Source organism: Puma concolor, chromosome C1 (assembly GCF_028749965.1).
Source record: "Puma concolor isolate L17-30 chromosome C1, mPumCon1.1.hap2, whole genome shotgun sequence".
Taxonomy (NCBI): domain Eukaryota; kingdom Metazoa; phylum Chordata; class Mammalia; order Carnivora; family Felidae; genus Puma; species Puma concolor.
The window spans coordinates 37,187,175-37,201,092 of NC_141674.1; the positions used below are offsets into that span (position 1 = coordinate 37,187,175).

The window sequence follows — 13,918 nt, forward strand, 5'->3', positions numbered from 1 at the left end:
TGGCAAAGGATCCCCCTAACATGCAGACAAAGCAGGATAAATCTGAAAAGCCAAGTTCAGGCTTGAAGAAATGGCAAAAGATTCTTCACTTATTGTCACTGTCATTGTTCCCACCCCTAACAACTTAAAAAAGAGCAAGGAGATCTCCCTTGGAAACATGTGCCAGAGCTTCTCTACCAGATGGGTCACTGGTAACACAATAGGCGGCTTGTCATTTCTGCCATCAGCTTGTGGTGAAGCCGTGGCAAGCAACTGAACCCCCTCTACATCTCTCTTTCCAGATCAGGGCTAACTATGCCTGTGCCATTCACATCACAGAGCTAGTGTGGAGATTAAAGGAGGCAGGATGAAGCACAGCACACAGGTGTAGCCTCTCAAATATGCCAGGAGACTGCGTCTGAAAGGTCTGTGGAGTGTCATCCACGTGCAGACAAAACACACGGCAACACAGAACATATCACAAAAGACCCGAAATGGCTTACCATGCTGAGGGACAGGTTCGCTTGCTTTTCTACCTTGCTCATAGCAACCAGATCTGTTTCTATCCAGTTGACTCTCTGGGTAAGGTTCCTGACTGTCTCATTCATTCTCTTGAGTTTAAGATCGTTCTGTCTGTGGTACCCCACTAGGGCACTGTTTACCTCCTCTAAAGAGTTGTGAAGGTACAGGATATCCTGGAGTGGAAATAAATCAAACTGTGGAATCCAACTAAAAGACATACACTAGACAAGCAGGCCAGCAGCACTAAACAACCATTACCATGTCACGTGACCGAAGTAAACTCCTTTTCCTGGTTTAGACCATCGATTGTCTGTCTTGGCTTTGTCCTTCCACTCTCAATTGCTCTGAGTTTACTCCCTCTGGAGTTGTTTGACCTCAGCTAGACAGGAGGAGGAAAGGGGACTAACTACATGATTCACTCTCTGGTCCCAGAAAGCTGAGAGCTTGGGAATTGATTGCCCAATGTTTACCTCACCTGCTGGCGGGAAAGCTTGCTGGGTTATTAACTGAAACGCCCATTAACCTAATTTGTCAGAACAAAACTACCTTAGGAACAATACCAATTACTGAATTGGCTCATGTAGCAAAACCATAACAAGTAGTGCATTATTTAGTACAAGATTCAATTATTTTTATTGACATTCTCTAGTACTGATTGCTACTTAAAAAGGAATGATGACTATAGGTTTTAGAGGGCATTAAACTCAGGACAGGAATTCTTAGTGAAGATTTCCTTTATTCTCTTTCATGTGATTCTGAACTCAATAACCTTTTTTCTCTTCTTGTCTTTAGTCTCAGAAAGCATCTAAAATGCTTTCTAACAGTTTAGAAATGTTAACTTGCTCAGATCACTATTTTTCATAAACAGTTTCAGGATAATCTGGCTCTTCTATGCCTTTTAAGATGTGAAAAGGAATTTACTCTACTGACGGACATGCAGGGAAAAAAAGCAGAGTGCCAAAGAAGAGTCAGGATGACATCTTAGACTCCTAAGACAGCGACACACATTGCTTTCTGCTCAGCTCTCAGGCAGGCAAATATATGCATGGGATGAGGCGCCACAACATGGAGCCCAACTACTCAAGCGGCCCTCAGAGTTCACTGTGGGCACAGGGAGTTAAGCCAGAGACAAAAAAGTACCTGTTTCAGATTCTCACTGTGGGTTTTATTGTTAACTTCTGATGTAGCTGAAGGTGATGGACTGCTCTGGTTGCTTCCACTGGTCTCTTTCAAGAAGTGCTGATTCTGTTTATAGGAATATAGGTTCGTATAGGCAAGTAATTACCATCTAGGATGGTCCCAAAACCTTCTAGCTTCCCAAAGGAGGTATCCATGATTAATCAACAATTAGTTCCCAGGAGCCTATAGTGTGACCAGTCTTGTGTTAGGCCCTGAGGGCACCAGGTACTTTTGGGGATGCCAGCCTGAAGGGTGGACTGGATCAGCAGCACCCAGACACCTCAGGGAACTGAGACCCTCCCAGTGTTTCTCCATCTCTGAATGGAATGAACTCCCCAGACACCAGTCCTTCTTGCCTCTATTACCCGTACTCTCAGAGAAACTGTAGAATCACTGTAACGTCCCAGGGGCCTGAGAACTCAGTCCGAACTTGGCTAGTGTCATCATTTCCCCAGGACTAAAGAGGTTTGTACATTCAAAGAGCAGCCAGTTGTGTACCACTGGCCTTGGGCATTGAATACAACAACCAATCACGCACCACAGTTAGTTTTTCAGTTTTAACAGCACATGCCAAGATTTATGTCTGAAGGTTACCCTTCCTTTCCCATCCCCTTCCCACTGCTCAGGTCTCTCTCTGAAGAGGGTGAAGTGTAACACGTTTATATACACTTTTCCCCTCTAGTGGAAAAACTTTGCATGCCTTAATCTCTCAGAGTCTGTACCTATGACTTAATTCAGTATATAATGTGCCAATGGAGGGATTACCACAGGCAACTATGGAAGTTTAAAAGAGGCAGATTTAATTATAATAGAATGCAACTGGGGGAAATAAATTGTTTTCCCTGAAATCCTAGATATTTATCAACCCTTTTATAAGAAATAAAAGGCACAATAAAGAAAAAGTAAGAGAGGTGGGAGAAAAAAACTCCATGGTTCTCTAAAGCATGAATTTTTGAGTTAGGAAAAAAGTTATTTTGGAACATATTTAATTACTTTAAGAAAATGTTCCAGATATTAAAATAACAGTAATAAAAGAATTGCTAAATTAGGGATCTTTATTATTATGAATCTCCCACTCAGCAGCAGAGTTGGAACTAGAATCCAGAGTGTCTGAACACCAGGTCAATGCTTTTTCCTCTGGGTCAGCCCCATTAAATAACAGTGAGGAGTTCTTGTTTTGAAGAAATGAAAAACCCCCCTTTCTAGAGCTCTAAGATAGCCCAGGTCTCCTTGGTACAAACTTCCTGGTTTAAACTCGAAACTCCAAAGCTTGAGAAGAGCATGTGCGATAGACCTAGAAATTAGTGGAGAATCTAGGGAATCTTTGTGTTTCTTGAATAGTCCTAATCTCATGTACATATAACTCATCTCCCCAGCAAGACAGCAAAGGTTGTGCCATCTTTTTCACCCTTCATAAATCTTTCATGGAGCAGAGTACCCACTAGGTGATGAATTAAGGCCTCTGAATGATTGCAGATAGCTTATACCCGCACAACACTAAGAGACATCTGGAAACAATTCTTGAGCACTGCAGGGGTTTGCTTCTGTCTCAGTTATCTGCTGCTGCATAACATATCATCCCCAAGCTCTGTGGCTTAAAACAACAATTTATTATTTCCCATGGTTCTGTGGGTTGACTGGGCTCAGTGGGATGGGGGTATTCTGTTTCATGTGGTGCAGGCCGAAGTCACACATATGGCTGCATTCTGCCCAAATTCCTGACCCACAAAATAGTGAGAAATAATAACATGTTGTTTTAAGCCACAAAGTTTAGGGTGATCTGTTATGTAGCAATCAATACTTGTGACACTTCCCTTTCCTTCTTCCCCATTTTCTTTCCTACCCATTCCACCCACGAACTGTATCTTACTATTTTTTCCACTATGTTTGTAGAAGACTCAGCTTTTAATTTTATCCAGCTTAACTGCTTAATTTACAGATTACATCTTTTAACAAGGTGCTTAGTAGGGTCTGTTTAGACAAATGGATAACTGGCATCACTCCAATTACACAGGAGAGGGTGAGCAGAATGCTGACTTCCTGCAGCATTTGTAGATTTCCTTACCATATCACTCTGCAGTAAGTCCATGGTTTTCTTGTGTTCATCCATGGTTTTCTGTACTGCCTCCACAGCGAGATGGACACTGTTTAACGTATTGCCAATGGTAGCTACGCTCTGAACAGAAACATGTTGTAAGGTCAGTGTGTTTTCCTTTTTAAAAACTTTAACAGTTTTTTAAAGATATGACTGATATACAATAAACTTCACATATTCAAAATGTGTAAGTTGGTAAGTTTTGACATATATATACACACCTGGGAAACCATTAGCACAATCGATATAATAAACATTCATCACTCCCAAGTTTCCTCAAGCCCCTTTGTAATTCTTCTTCTCCTGCCCTCCAGCAACCACTGATCCACTATATATCAGTTTGCACTTTCTAGAATTTTGTATAAAGGGGACCAGTGAGTGAGCATGTGGGGTTTTTTTTTTTTTTTTTTTTGGTTTCATTTTTTGTTTTATTGGTATGGCTTCTTTCACTTAGCTTCATTAGTTTAAGATTAACCCATGCCGTAGCCACTTAGCTTGTTGCTGAGAAGCATTCCATCATACGGATACAACACAATTTAACTACTCATCTGTTGATGGACATTTATGGGTTGTTTTCTCTATCTGACTAGTATAAATAAAGCTGCCTTCAGAATTCATGTACAAGTCTTTATGTGGGCATATGTTTTCATTTCCCTTCATCATATGCTTTCTTATCACCATCATACCTAGGAGGTGAATGGCTAATCATATGGTAGATATATGCTTTACTTAATTTAAAAAGCTGCCAAGATCTGTTCTAGAATGATTATACCATTTTACATTCCTATTGGCAATGTAGGAGAATTCCAGTTCCCTCATATTCTCATCAACACTGCTACCTTCAGTCTTTTCAATTGTCGCCATTCTTTTGGGAGTGCAGTGGACTATCCCTGTAATTTTAGGGTAAGCACTGACCGGTACTTTTAATTATTTCAAGCCTCTTCAAATTGAATTTCATGTAGCGTATGCAGAGACAATTAACAGGAATCTACACGTTTATGTTTATATACAGTTGACTCTTCAATAATGCAGGGGTTAGGGTGCGGACCCCTTATGCAATTGAAAATCTACATATAACTTCTAACTCCCCAAAAACTTAACTAAAATAGCCTGTTGTTGACCAGAAGCCTACCAATAGCATAAGCACTTAACACATATTTTGTATATTATATGTATTATACACTTTATTTTTACAATAAAGATACTGTTGTTAAGAAAATCAAAAGACAGGGGCGGGTGGATGGCTCAGTCAGTTAAGTGCCCGACTCTTGGTCTCAGCTCAGGTCATGATCTCACAGTCTGTGGGTTCGAGCCCTGCACTGGGCTCTATGCTGACACAGTGGTGCCTGCTTGGGATTCTCTCTCCCTCTCTCTCTGTCCTTCTCCCGTGTGCACGTGCTTGCTCTCTCAAAATAAATAACAAAAAAGAAAAAAAAAAAGAAAATCATTAAAAAAATTCATTTACAGGACTGTACTGTATTTACTGAAAAAAAAATTGATGTACAAGTGGACTGCACAGCTCAAACCTACGTTGTTCAAAGATCACCTGTATATATAAAATTATATATGTAAAACAAATAATTTTCCCAATTTAAAGGACTTTTCCTAGAGAAAAACTAAGTCTTTGTCTTAAAAAAAAAAATTCTAGTTCATAAATCTGGAACCCACAGATAAGGTTCTCTTACCAATGGCCCTTACTAAGCCCTGTGGTAGAGCAGACAGGCAGAAGGCCACAGCTAACACTGCAGATTGCCACTGTGTCAGGAGCAAATGAGGGCTTTTAAATGAAAATGGGTGGAAGCATTATTGGCTTTGGGAAACCCAGTGTTGCAGAGATGAAGGAAAAATTCCATTTGGCAGCGTTTGTTCCTCCTTTGCTTTAGAATCCCATCAGCATCTGCTGAGTGGAATGAGCCGTGAGTAGTGGCTTACTTTGTCTTCATTAGGTTTAAGGAGCCCAAGTGGACTGGGGACTTGGGAAACATGATTCTGAAACCATCACTTTAAAATTTTTTTTTTTTTCAACGTTTATTTATTTTTGGGACAGAGAGAGACAGAGCATGAACGGGGGAGGGGCAGAGAGAGAGGGAGACACAGAATCGGAAACAGGCTCCAGGCTCCGAGCCATCAGCCCAGAGCCCGACGCGGGGCTCGAACTCACGGACCGCGAGATCGTGACCTGGCTGAAGTCGGACGCTTTACCGACTGCGCCACCCAGGCGCCCCTGAAACCATCACTTTAAAAAGACCTGTCCTAAGGGAACATCCAAAAGAGTGTTACTGTTTGGTGGATGTTCGCCTTTTATTAAGATATACTGACAGTTTTATTGGTTTTATACTAAATATGTTAGTATTTCTAACCAAGATTGTTTTTATTACACTGACAGCCAAGAATCCAAAAGACCAAGAGACGACATTTTCAACATTTAAAAAAATCAACAAGATACACTGAAGTCAGGTATCTGAGATGACCTACCACTTCAAAACTGAGCCACTTGTATTAAAAGTAGTTATCTGACATTATAAACACACAGATTTGCAAAGAGAAAACACACTGGTACAAGTCTCTAAGTTGGGATGTTATCTATGCAAACTGTTGTTAACAGAAGTGATGGGTGTTCAAAGACATCTACTGTTAGAGAATCCTCTCTTGTTGGATGTACGAGCCCATTAGGATGCAAGACAGTAAGCTCTTGTTTAAGATTTTTTTTTAAGGAAGCAGCTGACAGAGCCATGTGAATTCCAGAGCAAAACCCTGAAGCTAGTATTCTTACGACTTGCAAAATGCCTGGCACAAACTGGAGGAAGCTCCCTAAATGTTTATTGAATTAATAAGTGCAATAAACCAATTTTTTTAATATTTATTTTTGAGAGACAGAGAGCGCGAGCAAGTGGGGGAGGGGAAGAGAGAGGAGGAGAGAGAATCCGAAGAGGACTCCGCACTGACAGCAGAGAGCCTAATGGAGGGCTTGAACTCATGAACTTCAAGACAATGACTTGAGCTGAAGCCAGACGCTTAACTGCCTGAGCCACCCAGGCACCCCTCAATGGCGTTTTCTAACGCAAGACTGCCAGAGTTGTTTCTGTGCTAAAGATTACAGAAGCCTACCTTTTTTCCATTGGACCCTTGGGAATGATGACAAGAAGAACTTACTTTATTATGGTTGTCTCCCTGCCTTCTCCCTCCCCCACTTTAAATTGTAAGCAGATGACCATCTTGGATAAACAGGAAAGTACGGAGACTGAGCACACATGGGTGGTATGGCTATAAAATACAAAGTTCTGTTTCTGCATGTGACATAGTAGTGTTTCACTCCTTTGTGGAAATGATTTATATGTTTATAGAGCCTGGCATATAATAAAACTTATCACACACTAATTTTTAAAAGTCAAAGATCCTAGATTTGGCACCCATTTTTTTAAGGCTCCCTTGCTCCAGAATCCCTTTCGTTTCCTGCTGCAGGGGCTGATGTTGCTTGTGTCTCAATTAGGCACCTTTTTCTCCTTCCTACCCGTGGCCACTCTCCCTATTCAGCTCTACAGATCACTTTATATTATTCACCTGGTTTGTCACTGCCACCTGCTCTGGGCCTGAATCCTAGGGATCAAGTAAACAAAAATTCCAAATTATTTTTTGCCTAGGCCCTAGAGTTTAGGATATATACCTAGGAGTGAATTGCTTAGAGTATGTGCACCTTTACCTTTATAAAAAAATATATAATGTTTTCCAAAATGCTTTTTACCAATTTATACTCCCAGCAGGAGTCTTTGAAAGTTTTCTTTGCTCCACATCCTTGCCAATACCTATCATATCCTAAACTTTTAATTCTTGCATTTCCCTCAAATTAGTATTGTTTTTAAACAACCTCTTAACCAAGAAAAAAAATAGCAATTTAGAGCAACTCTCCTGTACAAGTGGTCTGCTTTCATGAAGACATTGTGGATGATGAATTGAAAAGGCAAGTGATGAGAAGCAAACCCACGTTTGTTAACCTAAGAGTCCCCGAAGAGAAATCCTGGGATTCAGGGAGGCAAATAAAAAGGTGTGAATCCGTACAAACCACAACTAAACTCACCTGTTGCAAATTAAAGGCCCAACTAACCAAACTAAAACAGAGATGTTCTGAACTGTTCAGAACACAGTGATATACTCTATTACTGCCCTCCTGGGCCAGAGGATTTCAAATGCCATGCTTTCAAAGAAAACTTGTAAGAAGCTAAAATTACAGCAACAGGTTAATCTCAGTGCCCAAATGCAGCACTTACCTTCTGAAGTCCCTCTACAGTGGCAGGCAAGCTAATTAAGTCCGCAGCAGACTTAACATTGGCTTTGAGGTGGTTTACTGCAGAAGTCAACAGAGAAATCTGAAAGGAAGAGAGTAACAAAAAATGACAACGGAATCTGGAGAATGAATGCTTCCTTCACAGACTCTATGGCTGCTGATGGTATGAAGGCACTCCAGACATCATACCCTGTCAGCTCACAAGAAGAAAGGGAACTACAGCACTTTGGAAAGAACTGAGATCTGGAAGGCAGTAGTAATATCTCTTTTTTGTCTGCTCAATTTAAACACTAGTGCCAAAGAGGGAAGGGTAAGTATTATTGCTTACCCTACTCTTGGCAGCTACAAGATCCAAAATCTTAAATAAACGAAAAGATGCAGTAATCGTAACATAATCCCTCAACAATTGGACAAGGAGGAGGCTAATGATCAAGGACCCCTGAAAGATTTCATTTTGGTAAAAAAAATAACACGTTGGGTATTTACTGAACTTTGGTTGCTGACCAAGTGGGAACATACATTATAAAGTAAAAGCCCATCATCACAAAATACAGTCTACAGGAACTTGTACAACACTTGAAACTACTTGGGGATTCAGTTTTGGTTTAACAATGTGATTAACATTTCACACTCAATAGCTCAATCAAAGTAGTACTCTGTACCTGAAGGGGCTCAATAAATACCCACTGACTCGCTGACTGATTCAGTACATGTATTAAAATTGGAACAGAATAAAAATAAAATGTGTCTTCCCATCTGCTATTTAGGGGTAGAATTCTAAATAGCTGGATTTCTCTCTTGAATGAGGACTGGGGAAATCTGTATAATACATAATTTCAGGCTGTAGAAATCACATTCTAAACACCTTTATAGTGTGGCTCAAAACATTCTTGAAAGATTTTTAGTTCCAAACTGCTTTCCTGTCCCCAATTCTAGGATCAGAACACAGATCTACCAATAGCAATTATATTCAGAATGGCCTCACACAGTAACCACTCAAGTTTCTGGGCACCTGTTATGTGCCTAACTCTGTGGTAGGCACCAGAGAGCTAGCAGACAAAGTAAACCTGATCCTTCATTTTTTCCTTCAATAAATGCCAGGCATCTCTGTGCTAAGCACTGCTGCAGACACTATGGAGACAGTGGCAAACAAGACCATGAGGCTTGCTCTCGAGGAACTTACAGCCTAGTAGAAGGTGAAAGAAAAACAAAGAAGAAAAGCACCAGATTAAGTACTAGGAAGAATTTCAACAGATTCCTGGAGCAACTGACAGTGTGTTCTGAACAAGAAGCCTAGTAAGGAGCCCAGTAACTTAGGAACTGAGTTCTCTTTACCTGTTTCCTTTTAGGAGGGGTATGTTCAGGGACTTCGGGTCCATTTTCACTCATTCATTACTGCAACAAATGAGACCTATTCCATACCAGTGGTGAGTGATCTTGTGGTATTTACATTTTAGTGCAAGCAGACAGACAATTTTATACAAGAAAAACACTAGTGCGGTGGCTGGGTGGCTCAGTTGGTTAAGCGTCCAACTTCGGTTCAGGTCATGGTCTCACTGTTGAGTTGGAGCCCTGCATTGGGCTCTGTGCCAACAGCTCGAGCCTGGAGCCTGCTTTGGATTCTGTCTCCCTCTCTCTGCCCCTTCCCCACATGCGCTCTTTCAATGTCTCTCAAAAATAAATAAACATTAAAAAAAAATTTTTTTTTAAAGAAAAAAAAAAAAACACTGGTTAGTGAGGTGCATTAGAAGAAAATTTAAAATAAGTTGACTTGATGAGTGACCGGGTTGCTACCTTAGATTAGATGGTAGCAAATAGATTAGATTAGCTGAGGCTTCGATGAGGGATGAAAATTGAACTGAGATCTTAATAATAAGGAATTAGTCAAAGACTGAATGAAGTACATTGCAGGGCGGAGGGACTTGCTAGGACAAATGCCTCTGTGCAGGGAAGAGCTTGGCATTCTAAAGAACAGAAAGAAGGCTCAGTGGAAGGAACTGTAATGTGAGTGAGAAAGGGGGAGGAGGAAGGAGAAACAGGGAGAGACTGAGGAAGGGAGAAACTGAGGGAGGAAGGGAAGGAGGGAGGTGGAGGGGTAGAGGTAGGTAGGTAACATTAAAGAAATAATTAAGTACTAGATGGTATACTGAATAAAGTTCAGTGAAAAGAATATTTGTGTAGCCTGAAAGGGACAGGCTTCACTGAAGGAGGGCTCAAATTAGACTCTGATGGAGAAGGATTTTATATATAAAAATAAAGCAGCTATTCTTCCTAGGTTAAATAGGTGAGTGTGGCATTAGGAAATAGGGAGCAACAGCATGAACGGGTCCAGGAATACCTTTTCTTCATGGCATTTCTCAGTGACAATAATTTATTTATTTATGTGAATACTTGATTAAGGATACCTCTCCCACTAGACTGTAAGCTCCATGACATCAAGGACCATGTGTATTTTCACATTTTCCATAATATGCCTGGCACATAGACAAGGATTGGTTAAGTATTTACTGAAAGCAATGTATGTATGGCTGAGAAAGAACACTCTGTGTCTAGGATGGACGCTGAGAAGACTAGTCCAAGCAGAGTAGAGGGTAGAGGCCAGGAAGGAGGAGATAAGCCTAAATAAGTAGTCGACTCATTTTTCTCCCCAGTAAAATGCCTAAAACAATAAAAACTGTTTAACAACAATCATCTCATAGGGACATCTGAATGTTTTAAAATAGGTCTACAAAGTGTCTGAGAGTCTTCCCTTCAAGAAGTGGGACATCATCCTTTTCCCTTGAGTGTGGCCTGTCCCTAGTGACTTCCTTTCAGCCTACACTAGACAGTGGAAGTGACAACAACTTTGGACACTAGGTCTTTAAAAGCACCAGGGCTTCCTCTTTGGATCACTCGCTCAGCTGCCCTGCTATGAGAACACTCAAGCAGCCCTGTGGAGAAGCCCACATTGAGAGGAACTGAGACCTGCTGCCAACAGCCATACGAGTGAAGATCCTCTAGTCCCAGGGAAGCCTTCACATGATGCAACCTTGGCCTACATCTTAAAATTTTTTTTTTTTCAACGTTTATTTATTTTTGGGACAGAGAGAGACAGAGCATGAATGGGGGAGGGGGCAGAGAGAGAGGGAGACACAGAATCGGAAACAGGCTCCAGGCTCTGAGCCATCAGCCCAGCGCCTGACGCGGGGCTTGAACTCACGGACCGTGAGATCGTGACCTGGCTGAAGTCGGACGCTTAACCGACTGCGCCACCCAGGCGCCCCTTGGCCTACATCTTAAATGCAACTTTACAGAGATCCTAGCCACAACCACTCAACTAAGATGCTCCCAAATTCCTTACCCCCAGACACTGTGAGATCACAAATGTTTGCTGTTTTAAGTCATTAAGTTTTGAGACAAAAGTAACACAGTGAAAGATGACTAATACAGGCCACGAGGATTAAATGAGATATATAACTAAAGTTCGTAGCATAGTTCTTAGTACAAACAAAATACCTGATAAGTGTTAGCTCTTTATTTTTTTATTAAAAAAAAAAAATTTTTTTTTTAACGTTTATTTATTTTTGAGACAGAGAGACAGAGCATGAATGGGGGAAGGTCAGAGAGAGGGAGACACAGAATCTGAAACAGGCTCCAGGCTCTGAGCTGTCAGCACAGAGCCTAACGCGGGGCTCGAACTCATGGACCGCGAGATCATGACCTGAGCCAAAGTCGGCGGCTTAGCCGACTGAGCCACCCAGGCGCCCCGTGTTAGCTCTTTAATAGTGAAATTTAATAAGCACTTGAACATGTAATTCTCCATAAATGCTCCAAAATATTCAGAATACTCTTCAACGTTCCAACTCTATGCACTTGAAATCAATGTGGTTGAGAAACCTCAGCCCACATAGAGATATTCTCAGCAAACTATAACCTCTTAAGAGTAGCAATTACATCACAGAGGTTGCTTTAATCCACGCCTTTAAAAAGATATGAATAATACTGGGGTTTGAAAAGGACATAAGGAAAAAGGCATTCTTAATGGGAATGTAAACTGGAGAAGACCTGTAAGAACGTTATCTAGGAGTATCTGTCAAAATTTGAGTGCTTATATCCTTTAATTTAGCAATTTCATTTCTAGAAATCTATCTACACATAACTTGCTCATGTACACAAAGATGTACGCACGAGAATATTTACTCCTTCCTTATTTGTAATAGCAAGACACTAGAAACCATTTTATCTATTGCTAAGGATAAAGAGATGTATTCAGGGAACAAAACAAGTTGTACAATATATACTGAATGACTCCATCCATTTGGTCTCATACACACACGCTAACCCATAAGCTAATTCATATTAAAAGCTATTATGATTTTGTTAGAAAGGGGACTAGAAGAATGCAGTCCAGACCAATGGCAGTGGACACCCATGGGGACAAGAAATGTGTATGTGACGGGGGAACATACAGAGATGAGGGTTGAAAGGGAATTTTCATAAGAGTTCCTTACGTGTCTTACTGTTTAAACCTTACATAAGAATACATTCACATACTACTCATAAAATTTTAAACACAAAAGATGGGAACGAAATACACATAGGAAAAAGACATCACAACTCTGGAAGGGTTTAATAGATTTCCTTGGCTGGCCCTTTCTTCCATGCCCTTCACTGGGCCTTCCAAGGCTATCTGAACATGCTTAGCTCAAACATAAAAGCTAGGAAGGAGGCCATCCTCCAGGTAGGTATGTTTTACTCAGTACTCCAAAGTATGTACACAATCAACTCAATACCAATCTGATGGTGAGAATATGGTTATTCTAAATGCCCCATCAATTTTGCAGTTACCTTTTGGCCACCTAAGGGAACAAATTCCTTCCACTGACAATAGGCCAGGTCCTAAAAGACACAAGCTGTGTTCTGGGTGGAGTGATCCAGGTAGACACTATTCTCCCGGGTACTGCAATATCCTGAGGCTATGGTAGAGTCTGATGCTAATCAGAAGTATCTCAAGAATGGCAACTGCCTCCCATTTAAATGGCCAGTGTAGGATGGAGGCAGGGGAGGGGGCACCTGGAATAAAAAAACCCAAAAAACAAAAAAACCCCACAAATGGCCAGTGTGGTTGGGGGCAGCCACCACTTCACCCAAAACCAGAGGAGCAGGTGAAAGCCAGGCCTAGGGTATCAGCTGCCTCCCTGAAAGAGGATGCGCTGACCATTAACTCTCTAATTACCAAACATCACTTAGGACCTCTTATTTATAAGTCTTGAGCCCCACACTGGTCACTAGGACTCAACTACATCCCCGTAACTGCAAAGCTGGACTCCATCTGTCAGCACTCCTCTCTCAAGAGTGGAGTAATGTTAGTATCTGTGGAAAATTACAGCAAAGCTACATGTGGAACTAGAGTGGACAGACAAGGGGCACTCTCCTTTTACTATCTCTGGGACTCCTCTGGTTTCTAATAGACATTCTAGAATGTCAGATAGGATTCAAGTATGACAGAATTTATCTCTAAAAGTCACACGCTGTAGTTCAAAGAGTCTCAAAAGTTGAATTAAGAAAAAATTCCACATTCCAGCCAAAAGATTATTCATGACTTTTATGCATATTACATGACTTTTCATTAGCAGAATTAAAAATAACTACTGTAGACCATTTGCTTATCAGACCATCTCCTACTATAAAGTCTGAAATGCTGCTTTTTTTGCTCTGGGGCTAAAATTAAGGATTCTTTAAACAGTAAGTAAAAAAGTTACTAAAACAGATAATCATCAGTGTTGAATGATGAGTCTTAGTAGAAACCTGACATCACAACCTTTCAACTTGATCTACTGAGCACTTGCTGCATCCTATAGAGGATATAAAGATGTAAGGCA

General features: G+C 40.9%; 1 protein-coding gene across 3 annotated transcripts in view; it reads right to left on the reverse strand.

Moving 5' to 3' along the window:
* EFCAB14 (EF-hand calcium binding domain 14) overlaps nucleotides 1-13,918 on the reverse strand; it is a 38,704-nt gene that overhangs the window by 12,427 nt on the left and 12,359 nt on the right. For 2 of the 3 annotated variants that reach the window (XR_015254677.1, XM_025931483.2), the window contains exons 4-7: nucleotides 8,041-8,139; nucleotides 3,746-3,856; nucleotides 1,642-1,746; nucleotides 483-674 (exon numbers count right to left, since the gene is read on the reverse strand). Coding sequence is in view for 2 of the 3 variants with exons in the window: in XM_025931483.2 (XP_025787268.1) it covers nucleotides 483-674; nucleotides 1,642-1,746; nucleotides 3,746-3,856; nucleotides 8,041-8,139 (507 nt within the window). In the remaining variant the exon portion in view is untranslated. The remainder of the gene's footprint in view (nucleotides 1-482; nucleotides 675-1,641; nucleotides 1,747-3,745; nucleotides 3,857-8,040; nucleotides 8,140-13,918) is intronic. The other variant, XM_086716879.1, reaches the window with a different exon arrangement.